General features: G+C 50.1%; 1 protein-coding gene across 1 annotated transcript; it reads left to right on the top strand.

Moving 5' to 3' along the window:
- Window positions 1-1,097: 1,097 nt before the first annotated feature.
- plch2b (phospholipase C, eta 2b) lies at window positions 1,098-17,396 on the top strand (the record flags this gene model as incomplete). Its single annotated transcript, XM_084446080.1, has 19 exons — window positions 1,098-1,494; window positions 3,267-3,413; window positions 3,523-3,767; window positions 4,429-4,557; window positions 6,581-6,751; window positions 6,927-7,020; window positions 7,343-7,546; window positions 8,699-8,819; window positions 8,919-9,090; window positions 9,637-9,738; window positions 10,937-11,037; window positions 11,253-11,338; window positions 12,099-12,284; window positions 12,704-12,811; window positions 13,928-14,052; window positions 14,840-14,924; window positions 15,224-15,370; window positions 15,535-15,614; window positions 15,891-17,396. The coding sequence occupies 19 exons, from the start codon at window positions 1,098-1,100 to the stop codon at window positions 17,394-17,396; spliced, it is 4,206 nt and encodes a 1,401-aa protein (XP_084302206.1).
- Window positions 17,397-17,552: the final 156 nt, after the last annotated feature.

A 17,552-nucleotide genomic window follows, 5' to 3' on the forward strand; every position in this document is an offset into this window, starting at 1 on the left:
TGAAACTTTGATATCGGCTGCTGTAAATGATCATAAATAACCTTTTAATATGGCTTATAATGCTAAATTCAGAACCTGTCCTTTAATACAGGAACATCCGGCCTTACTACAGGAACCTCTGGTCTTAATACAGGAACCTCTGGTCCTTATACAGGAACCTCTGGTCTTACTACAAGAACCTCTGGTCTTAATACAAGAACCTCTGGTCTTAATACAGGAACCTCTGGTCTTAATACAGGAACCTCTGGTCTTACTACAGGAACCTCTGGTCTTACTACAAGAACCTCTGGTCTTAAATGTGTTTGATGATGGGTTGGTTGCCTGTCCTGTTCCCACCTTCTCTCCTCCAGAGCTGATTGGCTGAGTGAAAGTCCCAGCATGAGGCACGGCTGCAGCCTCAACCAGGATTACAGTTTCAAGAAGATTTAGAGAGCTGCACGTGTCGCTCACTTCCCTACCTGGCCTCTCTCTCAGGACAGAAACTCTCCCAGCTCCAACAGCCACCTGGTCTGGACCTCTAACGTACGTCTGCTGGACACCTGGTCTGGACCTCTAATGGACCTCTGCTGGACACCTGATTTGGACCTCTAATGGACCTCTGCTGGACACCTGATTTGGACCTCTAATGGACCTCTGCTGGTCGCCTGGTCTGGACCTCTAACGGACCTCTGCTGGACACCGCAACACTAGACTGAGATTGAGAGTCAAAGGAGAAACGACTTCTGTTTCCATGGATTCACGTTCCACGGCTCGGTTGAAGACCAGTCCGTCTGAGAAAACCTTGAGGGATTTGAGGTCATGGTCCAGATGTCAAGGTGTCCTGTAGGCTACGTTAGGAGAAGAGGAGCTTCCTGAGGACCAAACGGATCACCCCCCCCCCCCTCTCTCTCTCTCTCTCTCTCTCTGTCTCTCTCTCTCTCCCTGTCTCTCTCTCTCTCCCTGTCTTATGCAGAGCACTGTGCTCCATATTTGGACTATCATCTGTGCTCGTAGGCCGGTCTGGGCTGTGAGGTGAGGAGGAGAGGAGCGACAGAGCGGCCGGCGGAGACATGAGCAGCGCCCAGGGGGGGGTATGGACCTGAATGAGCCGAGCAGGGATGACGAGCACCCCCCCGGCCATAGGGCCTCTATCCCCGGTGCTGGGGACGACCCCCCCGGCCATAGCACCTCTATCCCCAGGGCTGGGGGCGACCCCCCCGGCCATGGCGCCTCTATCCCCGGGGCTGGGGGCGACCCCGCCGTCTCCCACCTCCAGGAGGTCCTTCCCCTCCCTCCACTCCCTGAGCCCAGGGAGGCTCTCCCCCTCCCCCTCCAGGGGCTCGGCCGGCTCGGGGTGGGGGAGGAGGGCCTCCAGCCCCATCCGGTCCCCCAGCCCCTCCGTCATGAGCTCCCCCCGGCTCTGGCAGAAGACCTCCATCTCCCGGCTGGCTGAGGAGTTCTTCTGGATCGGCGGGAGCGTCGTGGCGCAGCCCAAATGGAGACTTGGCCAGATGGGTGAGCCTTCAGCCAGGAGATACACATCCTAGTGTTTGTTACAGTACACTGTTGTTACTCTGACAATGCGTCTAGTCTGGACAGTTCAAATGAATTAAGTGCCGGTGGACTGAGTTACTGTGTCTGAGTAGTTCCTTGTTGAAAATATTGTTGGGACCTAATGAGTGGCTTGTGCGTTCTTAAAGGACTGGATAGAACAGGAGCCAAGGAGGAGCATGTCTGTAAAGTGATGAGGATTATGAGCTGAGTTATTGTGCCGACCTACCGTAGCACTGTCATCCTATACATTCGAACGATGTTTCTGTGTGAGTGAACACACGAGTCCGTGTGTGTGGGCAGGTAATGGACATATGGATGGTGGTCAATCCCTGGAGATTAGACTGAGCAATGGAGACTTGTGCAGCTCACGTGTCCCTTAGCTGCAGATTACAACCAGAGGTTACCTGCTCTGCTCTGAGTCCCAACACACACACACACACACGCGCACACACACACAAACACACACGCACACACACACACACACACACACACACACACACGCACACACACACAACAGCCCTGCTCTGCTCCGACTCCCCATACCAACACACACACACACACAACAGCCCTGCAGGTAGACATGACGAGACACATACACATACAACAGTGTACTTGCTCGATCGCCTTGTTGAGAGAGGTCAGGGAAGATTTTTACAGCTCACTTATCTGGCCCCCGGGTGATTACTGTTTTTTTGCTTCCCTCTGGAATATGTAGACAGTGGGTCGTATGCCCACCTCCCTTGTTCTCTGTAAAGCGCATTGTGTTGCCTCTGGGTATGAAATGCGCTATATAAATAAAGCTTTGATTTGATTTGACATACATGCTGCTACCAACATGTTTTAAACGGGAGTGTGTTGGATGATAAACAGGTCAACACTGCATGTGCTCTTATTGTGCTGTTGTCTCAGTCAGGGTCAGCCATCCCAGTCGTCACTGTAATTTATATATCTGTTTTTAACTGTGTGAAAATAGAAGTCACTATCAGATTCATTCATTACAAGAGGCTTCTCAGGGCTGCCGACCATTAAAATAGACCCTGAGGCAAATCCAGTCCTGATGTATTTAGCTAATCCCATAAGCAGACGCTTGTTGGTGAAACTCTGCGCCTTGCCTCAGTGAAAGAGGTGTAGTGATCTCCATGTGGTTTAATGACATACTGTACATTTGGCCACTTCTCATCAAACCCTACATACGATACAAGCTAGTTAAGAGGTGCCTTCTGATGTTAACCGTGTGTCTGTGTTTGTGTCTGTGTGTCTGTGTGCATGCATGTGTGTGTGTGTGTGTGCATGCGTGTGTTTGTGTGCGTGTGTGTGCATGCGTGTGTGTGTGTGCGCGCGTGCATGCGTGTTTGTGTTTGTGCGCGTGTGTGTGCGCATGCATGCATGTGTGTGTGTGCGCTTGCATGCGTGTGTGTGTGTGTGTGTGTCGCATGCATGCGTGTGTGCGTGCATGCGTGTGTGTTTGTGTGCGTGTGCATGCGTGTGTGTGCGCGCGTGCATGTGCATGCGTGTGTTTGTGTGTGTGTGTGTGTGTGTGCGTGCATGCGTGTGTGTGTGTGTTTGTGTGCGTATGTGCGTGCATGCGTGTGTGCGCGTGCATGCGTGTGTGTGTGTGTGCGTGCGTGTGTGTGTGTGCGTGCATGCGTGTGTGTGTGCATGCATGCGTGTGTGTGTGCATGCATGCGTGTGTGTGTGTGTGTGTGTGTGTGTGTGTGTGCGCCCCTCTGCAGTGGAGAGATGCATGTGCACCATGCAGAACGGAGCCCAGATGACCAAGCTGAAGGGCAGGAAGCGCGGTCTGGTGCGCTACTTCTACCTGGACGAGCACCGCTCCTGCATCCGCTGGCGGCCGTCCAGGAAACACGACAGAGCCAAGAGTCAGTTAACCAGGAAGTGTTTAGGACCGCTAGTGCGCTGCCCCAGACCACGGATATCCAGTCAGACAACGACCGATTGGCTGATCTGTTCTGTTCTACTCCCGCCCAGTAACGATCGACTCCATCCACGAGGTCTGCGAGGGAAAGACGTCGGAGATCTTCCAGCGCTACGCGGACAGCCGCTTCGACCCCAACTGCTGCTTCAGTATTTACCACGGCGACCACGTGGAGTCTCTGAACCTGGTCTCCACCAATGGGATGGAGGCGCGCACCTGGATCACCGGCCTCAAGTACCTGATGGCGGGAATCAGCGACGAGGACAGCCTGGCTAAGAGACAGCGCACTCGAGATCAATATCCTCCAAGCCCAGATCTACTGACGGGCCTATGCCTCCTGGCTACTGTCTCCTAGAGACTTTGTCTCCTAGCTACTTCCACCATGACTCTGTCTCCTAGATAGGCTACTGTCTCCTAGCTACTGTCTCCTAGTGACTGTCTCCTAGTGACTCTGTCTCATAGCCACTGTCTCCTAGCTACTGTCTCCTAGTGACTGTCTCCTAGTGACTCTGTCTCCTATCTACTGTCCACTGTGACTCTGTCTCCTAGATAGGCTACTGTCTCCTAGCCATGTCTCCTAGTGACTGTCTCCTAGCTACTGTGTCTCTTAGCCACTATGTCTCATAGCTACTCTGGCTAGACTGGACAGATAGCTAGCTACTGTCTCCTAGCTAGCTAGCTAGCTAGCTAGCTGTCTCCTCATAGCTAGCTACTGTCTCCTAGCTACTGTGTCTCCTGTGTCTCTTAGCTACTTTGGCTAGACTGGACAGATCTGAAAGTGGCCCCAGATGAAAATAACAAACAAGTGTCTCCTAGTGCGCCCAGTAAAGTATGCATACTGCAGTAGCCCTATATCAATAACTATATATGACTGAAGTAACAGAGTCCCATGACGTATCTCTATTTACAGTAGATTTCTGGTCGGGCTAATAAGGTTCAGCCTTGACTGTCAGATCACATGGCTGCAACAGACGTTCTCCGAGGCCGACAAGAACGGAGACGGGACCCTGAGCATCGGAGAGGTTCTGCAGCTGCTCCACAAACTCAACGTCAACTTGCCCAGGCAGAAGGTCCGCGAGATGTTCCAGGTGAGCTGAGATTGATTCGGTCAAGTAGAACTGCTCAAAAATGGTTAGTCAATAGTCAGGTGGGCGGAGTTTTCCCAAAACGAAGCAGTGTTGATGTTCTGTGATTATTCTATGACTGGGAGGTCAAGCAGTGTTGATGTTCTGTGATTATTCTATGACTGGGAGGTGAAGCAGTGTTGTGATGTTCTGTGATTATTCTATGACTGGGAGGTCAAGAAGTGTTGTGATGTCCTGTGATTATTCTATGACTGGGAGGTCAAACAGTGTTGTGATGTCCTGTGATGATTCTATGACTGGGAGGTGAGGGAGGGCTCGGCCACTAGGCAGTCATGCCTGAACCTGTGATCAACGGTGCAGAAGAGGGTCAGAGATCACCCTCTTACAACCTGATCTCAATCATCCCAGCTTAGGCCCACGGACGCCCCTCTTGGTGTCGGTGTAATGTCGATGTAATGTAATGTAATGGTGTCTCAGTGTGTACCTTGGGAGGGGAGGGGCAGCAGCAGGGCCATATGCTCGGCCCTGACCAGATGGCGGGGGTTGTAATACCGTTCATGTTCAGCATGGACCTCCCTCTCCAGGCCTAATCCACGCTGATGCACTCAGCCATGACCTTAAACGCTGCTGTGTGTTGTATATGTCCAGGATGAATGTCTGTGTTCGTTTACATGGGGTCAGTCAGTGTCGAGCTGACCTCAGTGTAAATACTGTCCACTGTCCATGGAATCGCTCGGTGGCGCAGCTAGTAGCTGTGTTTATGAGAAGTGGTCACATGTTGTTGGTCAGTCAGAGGAGCCCAGTTTGAGCCCAAAGTGGTAAAGTAGTAGGGTTGCAAATTTCAAGGAATTTCATTCATCTATAACTGTTAACCTTAACAAACGATAGTCGATTAATTGATAAGAACGTCCCACGCTGGACTGCGCTTTGCTCGCTTCATTTTTGTGTCTTCTGCTGTCGGTGAAATTTCCCAGCATCCCAATTAGTCTTCACTACATGGCGGGGCGCCCTCATGTGCAGTCAGACCTTAAATCATGATTACATTTCACACTTTTCACACGTTTTCAAACTCCCGTTGATATGGTTAATAAAAAAAAAAAGTTCTGTTCTATTAACAAGCAGTTAATGGAGTAACCAAATCTTACTCGAGTAAATTCTTATCGGCAATTAATCAATAGTCAATTAACTGTTAACATCCCTAGAAAGTAGAGAGGAAGCTATACTGACGAGCCACGCTGTAACACCTGTCAGCGCGGTACAGTTGGGCTCAGCTCGACCCGCTGGGGTCGCTGAGGTGTGTGGAGTGAGTTTATGGGGGTGAGTAGAACCAAGTTGAATTGTTTAAACTCGCTCCTCAGTATAAAAACCACCCATCCACGCCATCGAATCGCTAGCTTTTCGGTGGTTGGTAGCGCAGTTTATGAGAGGTGGTCTCATGGGTTCATGAATCAAAGGACCTGAGTTCCACACAGTGACACCTCTGTCACATCAGTACGAAAGGAGGGACAGGGGTCTAGAGTGGCCGGCTGGAGGTCACAAGGTCCCCGGCTCCATCTCAGCTCCCAGTGTGCTGAAGTGTCCTTGAGCAAGACACTGAACCCCAAAATCGCTCACGTGTGGCACGGTGGCGCTGTGCCTGGCGTAGTACTGTCACCTCACAGGAAAGAGGTCTCCGGGCCTTTCTGTGTGGAGTCTGCATGTTCTCCCTGTGTTCTCAAGGGTTTCCTCCTAAAGAACCCAATATGAAAAACGTGCAGAAGAACAGATGCCCTGACCAGGACCTGGACTGAGCACTTGGACTTGGTGGACTTTTTTTATTTTATCTTTTTGAAGACTGGAACCTATGTTGTGTCCAACTGTTTTAACTGAAACATGCCAGGGAGCTATTTGTGTGCACACTGGACATAACCCAGTGTAGTTTCATACCTGGGAAGACCTTAGACCGCATTCGACCTTTAAAAGTACGATACTTCAACTCTCCCAGTGAGCTGTAAACACGTCTCTCTGTCTCTCTCTCTGTCTTCAGGAAGCGGACACCGATGAGAACCAGGGTTCCCTGGCGTTCGAGGAGTTCTGCTCCTTCTACAAGATGATCTCCACTCGCAGAGACCTCTACCTCATCATGATATCCTACAGCAACCACAAAGAGTTCCTGGACCTCAGCGACCTGGCGCGCTTCCTGGTCAATGAGCAGAAGGTGAGGCTACTGTCCACGTCCATGTTCACCGGGCAGTAAGAGAAATATCTTGGAGTCGGGAAAACCAACGAAAGATTACAAGACATCAAGCAAGTGAACAACTCTCTCATCTTACGTTTGGATCCAATTTGAGAATTGGAATATGATAGTTCTCCGCCAACATTGTGTTTATCAGATGACCAGCATCACCAGGGAGCACTGTCTGGAGATCGTGGGCCAGTTTGAACCCTGTCCCGAGAATCTACAGAACATGGTACTGGGGATCGATGGTAAGGAACCGTTCCACCAATAAAAGATCAATTATCATTTGGTATTAAACAGTGTTATCGTTCCACCATCTCTTGTTATAAAACATAATCCTTTAAATCAAATAGACAAACATATTTAATTCAGATTCAGAATTCAGATTCTTTATTGTCTGTCGTGACAGAAAATCGTCTTAGACTGGCTCAACAATCAGCACAAGTTAACACAACATAACAACATACAGTACATTCCTAAAACCAGCACAGGGAATCATTAAAAAAAAAAGCATAATAATCCTAATCAAAGAATCAGAAAGAAAACAACATGGTGGACATCCTCCTCCAGGGTTCACCAACTACATGCGGAGTCCAGCCGGGGACATCTTCAACCCGGATCACCACCACGTCACCCAGGACATGACGCAGCCCCTGACCAACTACTTCATCGCCTCGTCCCACAACACCTACCTGACGGGTGACCAGCTGCTGTCCCAGTCCCGGGTGGACATGTACGCCTATGTGCTGCAGGCGGGCTGCCGCTGTGTGGAAGGTGGGCCGCGCGGAACCGGCTTGGGTCACACTCACACACTAGCACTATCTGGACCCGGAACCGGCTCGGGTCACACTCACACACTAGCACTATCTGGACCCGGAACCGGCTCGGGTCACACTCACACACCATCACTATCTGGACCCAGAACCGGCTCGGGTCACACTCACACACTAGCACTATCTGGACCCAGAACCGGCTCGGGTCACACTCACACACTATCACTATCTGGACCCAGAACCGGCTCGGGTCACACTCACACACCATCACTATCTGGACCCAGAACCGGCTCGGGTCACACTCACACACTAGCACTATCTGGACCCAGAACCGGCTCGGGTCACACACACACTATCACTATCTGGACCCAGAACCGGCTCGGGTCACACACACACTATCACTATCTGGACCCAGAACCGGCTCGGGTCACACTCACACACCATCACTATCTGGAACCGATGATATCATTTATTGGTTGACTCTCTCTGTCTCTCTCTCTATCTCACTCTGTCTCTCTCTATCTCCCTCTCTCTCCCTCTCTCTCTGTCTCTCTCTCTCTCTCTCTCTCTCTCTCTCTCTCTATCTTGCTCTGTCTCTCTCTCTCTCCCTCTCTCGCTCTCTCTCTCTCTCTCTCTCTCTATCTCGTTCTGTCTCTCTCTCTTTCTTCCTCTCTCTCTCTCTCTCTCTCTCTCTATCTCGCTCTGTCTCTCTCTCTCTATCTCACTCTGTCTCTCTCTATCTCCCTCTCTCTCCCTCTCTCTCTGTCTCTCTCTCTCTCTCTCTCTCTCTCTATCTTGCTCTGTCTCTCTCTCTCTCCCTCTCTCGCTCTCTCTCTCTCTCTCTCTATCTCGTTCTGTCTCTCTCTCTTTCTTCCTCTCTCTCTCTCTCTCTCTCTCTCTCTATCTCGCTCTGTCTCTCTCTCTCTATATCTCACTCTGTCTCTCTCTATCTCCCTCTCTCTCCCTCTCTCTCTGTCTCTCTATCTCCCTCTCTCCCTCTCTCTCTCCCTCTCTCTCTCTCTCTCCATCTCTCTCTCCCTCCATCTCTCTCCCTCTCCCTCTCTCTCTCTCTCTCTCTCTCCCTCTCTCTCTCTCTCCATCTCTCTCCCTCTCTCTCTCTCTCCCTCTCCCTCTCTCTCTCTCTCTCTCTTAGTGGACTGTTGGGATGGTCCTGACGGGGAGCCGATCGTCCATCATGGCTACACCCTCACATCTAAGATCCTCTTCAGAGACGTCATTGACACCATCAACAAATATGCCTTCACTAAGAGCCAGTGAGTCACAGAATTACTTTCCCACGTTTATCATCGCATCTCCACTTATGAGACACCTAAATAGTTCCTAAATAATGTAGTGCCCGGTCCTGTTGTCAGGTTCCCAGTCATCCTGTCCATAGAGAACCACTGCACAGTGCCCCAGCAGAAGAAGATGGCCCAGTACCTGATGGAGGTGCTTCAGGACAAGGTTGACCTGACCTCCGTCAACGTGAACGAGTGCAGGAGATTACCCTCCCCAGAGATACTGAAGGGAAAAGTCCTGGTGAAGGTAAAAAAACAGCTACTCGTTACACTGGCCACATTTAGAAACCCTTACTTCCTGATCTCTGACCTAACAGATAGATAGATAGATAGATAGATAGATAGATAGATAGATAGATAGATAGATAGATAGATAGGAGTATACATACATACATACATACATACATACATACATACATACATACATACATACATACATACATACATACATACATACATACATACATACATACATACATACATACAGGCTGTCTAGATATATCTACAGTAGTAATACACATGTAAATATACATACGTATGTGGCACTGTTATACAGTCTAATGGCCGCTGGCACAAAGTAACGTCCGAACCGCTCCGTGTTGCACCTGGGTGGGAGGAGCCTGTGTCTGAAGGTGCTCTCCATCTGCCACAGCTCGGCTTAGAGGGGTTGTCTACAATAGACTTCAGTTTGTCCCTCATCCTCCTCTCTGGTCTTCTCTGGTCTACGTAGTCTGCCTCTGTAGCAGGCGTGCCTCTTGCTTTAATAACCTGTTTTGATTGACTTCTTCTCCAGGGAAAGAAGCTCCCAGTGAACATCTCTGCTGATGCCGAGGAGGGCGACGTTTCGGACGAGGAGAGTGGAGAGGAAGAGGAAGAGGACGAGGATGACATACAGGTAAACACAGTAGGACCAGCAGAACAGTCCAGCTCAGACAGAAAGATGCAACAACAGGGATGTTTTGGGGGGGATGAGAACCTTCCCCTCAACCAATGACCCACTAGGTGGCGCCAGAGAGTTACTCTGCAGCTTTCACTCCCCTTGGAGAATATGACTTGTACTTATATGATAACTGTGTTATACCTATGTGATTACTGTGTTATACCTATGTGATTACTGTGTTATACCTATGTGATAACTGTGTTATACCTATGTGATACCTATGTGATTACTGTGTTGTACCTATGTGATACTTATGTGATTACTGTGTTGTACCTATGTGATACCTATGTGATTACTGTGTTGTACCTATGTGATAACTAGCCTTTGTTGTCTGAGTGTCTGGAGATAGGACATTAAGCTCTTTTGGTGGTTTCAGGGTGGGAATGGTGCTACAACTGCAGCTGAGCCAAAAAAGAAGAAGAAATTTAGTAAATCTATACTGGGCAGCTTCCGTAAGGTCGGTCTGATTCTCCCAAATCAGTCTACCACTGTTACTCATAGCTCCCTCTACCCCCTTCTCTCTCTCTCTCTCTCTCCTCTCTCTCTCTCTACGCCTCCTCTCTCTCTCTCTCTCTCTCTCTCTCCCTCCTCTCTCTCTCTCCTCTCTCTCTCTCCCCCTCCTCCTCTCTCTCTGCCCCTCCTCTCTCTCTCTCTCCCCCTCCTCCTCTCTCTCTACCCCTCCTCTCTCTCTCTCTCTCTCTCTCTCTCTTTCTCTCTCCTCCTCCTCCTCCTCTCTCTCCCTCTACCCCTCCTCTCTCTCTCTCTTTCTCTCTCTCTCCTCGTCCTCTCTCTCCCTCTACCCCTCCTCTCTCTCTGCTCCTCTCTCTCTCTCTCTCTCTCTCTCTCTCTCTCTCCTCCTCCTCTCTCTCCCTCTAGCCCTCCTCTCTCTCTCTCTCTCTCTCTCTCCTCCTCCTCCTCTCTCTCCCTCTAGCCCTCCTCTCTCTCTCTCTCTCTCTCTCTCTCCTCCTCCTCCTCTCTCTCCCTCTAGCCCTCCTCTCTCTCTCTCTCTCTCTCTCTCTCTCTCTCCTCCTCCTCCTCTCTCTCCCTCTAGCCCTCCTCTCTCTCTCTCCTCCTCCTCCTCCTCTCTCTCCCTCTAGCCCTCCTCTCAGTGTGATCCTGTAGTAAATACTGACAGGACATTATCTTGATTTAGAGGAAAAGGAAAATCCAGATCCAGAAGCGTGTTGGTCCCGGAGGAGGAGCGGACCAGGCAGGCCAGGACAGCCAACACATACACATCGTTTACCAGAGCAGGTAAAACACAATGTGTTTCATATCCTCAGCTGGCCTAGTGGTCAAATCTGGCTCATACAGTACATGCGGCGTGTTACAAGGTCATAATCATGCTGTCTTTTAGTTGTTGTTGTTGTTGTTGTTGTTGTTGTTGTTGTGTCTCTGTGCCTATCTCCCTCTCCCTCATCCTATATTTCCAGTCTTTAAGTGCTTCTCTCTGTGACACTGGCCGTCAGGAGGAAGACGATGCGTCTGTCCAGAGCGCTGTCTGATCTGGTCAAGTACACCAAGTCTGTCCGCGTCCACGACATCGAAACGCAAGGTAGCGGGGAAGAGGAGTGACATTTCTCACAACACACACACACACACACAGGACAGCAATATCACATCTTTTACTATCATTTTGATAGCATCCCGGAGCACTATTCACTATTTCCATGGTTAACTCTAAATCAGCTTCTGGTGCCTTCAGCCATTATGGTCCTACTATCTGGAACTCCCTATCACATGAATTAAGGTCTGCTACAACTGCGTCTTTTAAAAACAGGCTAAAAACATATCTCTTTGCACAAGCTTTTAATCTCTAAGTTTGTTTATTTTTTCATGTTTTATGTTATCTTACATGATTTTATATTTGTAATACATCAATCAATCAATCAATCAATCAATCAAAGCTTTATTTGTATAGCGCATTTCATACCCAGAGGCAACACAATGCGCTTTACAGAGAACAAGGGAGGTGGGCATACGACCCACCCCTACATATTCCAGAGGGAAGAAAAAAAACAGTATCACCCGGGGGCCAGATAAGTGAGCTGTAAAAATTCTTCCCTAACCCCTCTCAACAAGGCGATCGAGCAAGCTCCTGGAGTATGATTAGTAGTAGTGATGAGGAGTAATACATTCTTATTTTAATGTTCTATCATATATAATGTATTTTTATTCTTGAAGCACATTGAGTCTGTGCTTGTCGTATGAAATGTGCTATATCAAATAAACTTGACTTGACTTGAAATGTGCTATATCAAATAAACTTGACTTGACTTGACTTGAGCAGCTCCTCTCTCTGTCTCTCTGGGCAGCGCACTTGAGCAGCTGGCAGGTGTCGTCCCTCAACGAGAGCATCATGGGTCAGATCCTGCAGCTGAAGCCCGGCCCGCTGGTCCGGTTCAACCAGCGCCAGCTGCTCCGCGTCTACCCCTCCAACTACCGCGTGGACTCCAGCAACTTCAACCCACAGCCTTTCTGGAACGCAGGATGCCACATGGGTCAGATCCAAGAGTTACAATCAAACTTCTCTCTTCTCAGACACAGACAACTCTAACCCTGGCTGTGACCCTTGCCCTGGTTGAGACCCTAATGCCTAGCTGTGACCCTTTCTTTAGTTGTGTGTGAAGTAGATTGTTGCCATGGCGCATGGTGTTGCCTTTTCTGTCTTGACAAAGATGACCACAGTGGAAACAAGTCTTTGACTTTTCTGTGTTTTTTATCCTTGTCTGCTAATGAAGGCCATGTTGTGATTTCTGTCCTATGATTGTGGGTAGTGAAATTACTGTTGGTTTAACTTTCAAATAAATCACACAAAAAAGTTGACACCCTAACCCTAGTGGTAACCCTGACCCTAACCCTAAAACCATCTTGTTTTTCATATCTTACAAAGTATGTTTGTTGATGTGGTTCTTCACAGTTGCCTTAAACTACCAAACGGAAGGGCGCATGCTGGAGCTAAACAGAGCCAAGTTCGCTGGGAACGGGAACTGTGGATACATCCTCAAGCCCAAGTGCATGTGCAAAGGTACGAGGCCTTCAGGGAGTATGACCTCTACAACAAACAGAAAAGTGTGGGTTCTTTGGAAGACAGGCAGTTACAGAACCATGAGCCACCTTGTGTGGTTGCGTTGGTGGACTGTGCTCTCTCTTTCTCTGAACTGATGAGGCTTGTTGTTACCTCATCTCTCTCTCTCTCTCTCTCTCTCTCTCTCTCTCTCTCTCTCTCTCTCTCCCTCTCTGGACTGATGAGGCTTGTTGTTACCTAATCTCTCTCTCTCTCTCTCTCTCTCTGGACTGATGAGGCTTGTTACCTTATCTCTCTCTCTCTCTCTCTCTCTCTCTCTCTCTCTCTCTCTGGACTGATGAGGCTTGTTGTTACCTCATCTCTCTCTCTCTCTCTCTCTCTGGACTGATTAGGCTTGTTGTTACCTGCTCATCTCTCTCTCTCTCTTTCTCTCTCTGGACTGATGAGGCTTGTTGTTACCTCATCTCTCTCTCTCTCTCTCTCTCTCCCTCTCTGGACTGATGAGGCTTGTTGTTACCTAATCTCTCTCTCTCTCTCTCTCTGGACTGATGAGGCTTGTTACCTTATCTCTCTCTCTCTCTCTCTCTCTCTCTCTCTCTCTCTCTCTCTCTCTGGACTGATGAAGCTTGTTGTTACCTCATCTCTCTCTCTCTCTCTCTCTCTCTCTCTCTGGACTGATGAGGCTTGTTGTTACCTCATCTCTCTCTCTCTCTCTCTCTCTCTCTCTCTGGACTGATGAAGCTTGTTGTTACCTCATCTCTCTCTCTCTCTCTCTCTGGACTGATGAGGCTTGTGGTTACCTGCTCATCTCTCTCTCTGGACTGATGAGGCTTGTTGTTACCTCATCTCTCTCTCTCTCTCTCTCTCTCTGGACTGATGAGGCTTGTTGTTACCTCATCTCTCTCTCTCTCTCTCTCTCTCTCTCTCTGGACTGATGAGGCTTGTGGTTACCTCATCTCTCTCTCTCTCTCTCTCTCTCTGGACTGATGAGGCTTGTTGTTACCTCATCTCTCTCTCTCTCTCTCTCTCTCTCTCTCTGGACTGATGAGGCTTGTTGTTACCTCATCTCTCTCTCTCTCTCTGGACTGATGAGGTTGGTTTTCCTGCTCATCTCAGGAGCCTTTAACCCGATGATGGATGACCCCCTGCAGGGGCAGAGGAAGACCCAGCTGGTGCTGAAGGTCATCAGTGGGCAGCAGCTCCCAAAACCTAAAGACTCCATCCTGGGAGACAGAGGGGAGGTGAGATGAGTGATGGGGATGATGATGGGAATGATGATGGTGATGATGATGGTGATGATGATGGTGATGATGATGGTGGTGATGATGATCGGGATGATGATGGGAATGATGATGGTGATGATGATGGTGGTGATGATGATGATGGTGGTGATGATGATGATGATGGTGGTGGGGATGATGATGATGGTAATGATGATGGTGATGATGATGGTAATGATGATGGTAATGATGATGATGATGATGGTGGTGATGATGATGGTGATGATGTTGGTGGTGATGATGATGGTAATGATGATGATGAAAATGGTGGTGGTGATAATGATGATGATGGTGGTGGGGATGATGATGATGATGGTAATGATGATGGTGATGATGATGGTAATGATGATGGTAATGATGATGGTGATGATGATGGTGGTGATGGTGATGATGGTGATGGTGATGATGATGATGATGATGATGATGGTAATGATGATGATGAAGATGGTGGTGATGGTGGTGATGATGATGGTGATGGTGATGATGATGATGATGTGATGATGGTGATGATGGTGGTGATGATGGTGGTGATGGTGATGATGATGGTAATGATGATGATGAAGATGGTGGTGATGGTGGTGATGGTGATGATGATGATGATGTGATGATGGTGATGATGGTGGTAATGATGATGATGAAGATGGTGGTGATTGTGATGATGGTGATGATGGTGATGATGGTGGTGATGATGGTTTGTGAAGTGAGTCTGTGTCACATAGAGTGTGACATGGCTTTCTTGCTGCTTCAGATCATTGATCCGTTTGTCGAGGTTGAGATTATCGGTTTGCCTATCGACTGCGCCAAGGAACAGACCAGGGTGGTGGATGACAACGGTAAATGTCTAACATACTATTAAAAGAATAGGTCACCCACATTTAAAAATAACTTTTTAAAGAGTTGTTCTCTCATCTGGAAAGCCAACTTTAGGCAGATGTTGGGGAACATTTAAGGATTCAACGATTTTTATTGGTCATATGTTTAAGATACAGGTACTGTGTACTGTGCAATGAAATTTGAGTCTTCATCCAAGATGATCATTCAGATCATGGTTATTTTGCTCTCCAGTCAAATCTGTACTGTATCAATGGTGATGAAAGGCACTAAGATGTTCTCGTTCTGTGGTTGGTGTCAGGTTTCAACCCCATGTGGGAGGAGACCTTGGTCTTCACCGTGCACATGCCCCAGATCACCCTGGTGCGCTTTGAGGTCTGGGATCACGACCCGATCGGACGGGACTTCATTGGACAGAGGACTATCGCTTTCACCAGCATGATGCCAGGTGACCGGAGGGCTGATCTAATCGTCTAGAAGTCATTCCATTATAAAAACATGTTTTAAATACCTTACCAAGACGTTGTGTTGAGATGATGAAGCTCTAATAATCGTAATTGTTTGCTACTGTAAATGATTATGGTGGTTGGATGATTGTGATCTATGTTGTAGGTTATCGCCATATATATCTTGAGGGGATAAAGGAGGCTTCGATCTTTGTCCATGTGGCTGTAAATGACATCACAGGAAAGGTGAGCACTGACTTCCTGTTCCTGTCAGACAAATGCTGCTTTCGACACCGTCGAAACATGGGGATGCAGTACTGAGAATTGTTATACTGTATTTCGATGGTTTCAACTTTACACAATGTTTATTGGGAGCTTTGAAACTTCGGGGTTCTTGTACGGTTCTAGCGTTGACAGTGGTTGAACACAGAACACCGTGAATAGCGGTCAGCTTCTGTTGACCACTGGATCTCACTGACTTCCTCCCACGTCAGTGACAGTTTGCGTTTGCGTGTCACACAGGTCAAGTCAACAAACGCAGTGAAGGGACTGATCAAGAAAGCCGCCAAACACACCAAGGGTCATTTGAGCCAGCAACCTTTCCAAGACTCCGCCCACTCCTCAGACGACGGCCGCGCCCTCCGCCTCCGGAAAGATCCGGACTCCGTCTCCCAGGACAGCAGGAAGGGCAGCCTGTCCCCCCGAGACCTGGGGCACGCGGCCAGGGACTCGCTCCTCCGCGGGGCCATGAGTGAACCGGTGAGGCGCGCTCACAGGGTCCAGATCCAGGACCCTCTGGAGCAGAGGAGGGGCGTCCTCACCCGGATGTCCTCCACCACCTCCGGCTCCGGGGTCGCCGGCGCCCCCTGCGTGAAGTGGAGCAACCCGGATCTGGAGGAGGACTCGTCTGAGTCCTCCTCTGTGCCGGACATTCCCCAGCCAGAGGGCCGCGCCCAGCTGATTCAGAAAGGCTTCCTAGAGCTGGGGCCCCAGACACACCTGGTTCAGACAGGCTGTCCAGAGCTGGGGCCCCAGACACACCTGGTTCAGACAGGCTGTCCAGAGCTGGGGCCCCAGACTCAGGCCCCTCCGTTATACCGGCCACACCAGGATAGACCCGGCTCAGACGCGGCGTTTGAGGGGCCCGAGCAGCCGGACACGGCGGAGCTACGAGGAAGAGAGTCCGAGCAGCAATGGGGTTCTGCTGGGACTGTGTCTGAGTCAGCTGGATTAGAGGCCCTGAGTCAGGATGAACCTCAGCTCCAACCCCAGCCCCAGGTCCAACCCCAGTCCCAGGTCCAACCCCAGTCCCAGGTCCTACCCCAGTCCCAGGTCCAGGTCCAACCCCAGGTCCAGGTCCTGGTCCAACCCCAGTCCCAGATCCAATCCCATTCCCAGGTCCTACCCCAGTCCCAGGTCCAGGTCCAACCCCAGGTCCAGGTCCTGGTCCAACCCCAGTCCCAGATCCAATCCCAGTCCCAGGTCCTACCCCAGTCCCAGGTCCAACCCCAGTCCCAGGTCCAGGTCCAACCCCAGCTCCAGGTCCAACCCCAGTCCCAGCACAAGCCCAGACCTGAGCCCATCCCCCAGTCCCTAGTGGCACCACCCTCCCCACCTAGGGTCCGACGGGCTCTGGAGACCCCCCCCAGACAAGAACCCTCCACCCCTATACGGAGGGATGCCCGCTCGCCCAGCTGTCTGCACAAACAGACTACCTCCCCCCGTACCCCCGCAGACAATCACAGGCCAGTCGTCCGCTGCCACACCCCTCCCAATCAGCCTCGCAGCTACGGCTGCTATGGCAACCAGGTGAAGCCAGTAACCAACGGTCTGGGTCTGTCCGACAGCGAGTCCAGCAGCACGGACAGCCTGGAGCCCCCACCGCGGCGCCCGCCCGCCGGAGCCCAGCGTGGCGAGGGCACCCTGCAAAGGGAGATGGACGCCATGTTCCGGGAGAAGATGAGGGAGCTCCGCTCTACGTCGCCTCTGCTGTTCAGCGGTGAGGCGCTGGAGTCTTCCCGGTTCTGAGGTTCAACTTTAGGACGGAACCGGTTGGATGGAGATTTCTCCTGCTCTGGGGTTGGGGTTCCAGCCGGGAGATCAGCCTGATGAGATGTAGGAATGATCTGGGTCACCTGTGTTTGTCTCTGCAGCCCCCCCCCCCCCCTCCCAGGAACACAGCTC

The sequence above is a fragment of the Borostomias antarcticus genome (assembly GCF_949987555.1).
Source record: "Borostomias antarcticus genome assembly, chromosome: 11".
Classification (NCBI taxonomy): domain Eukaryota; kingdom Metazoa; phylum Chordata; class Actinopteri; order Stomiiformes; family Stomiidae; genus Borostomias; species Borostomias antarcticus.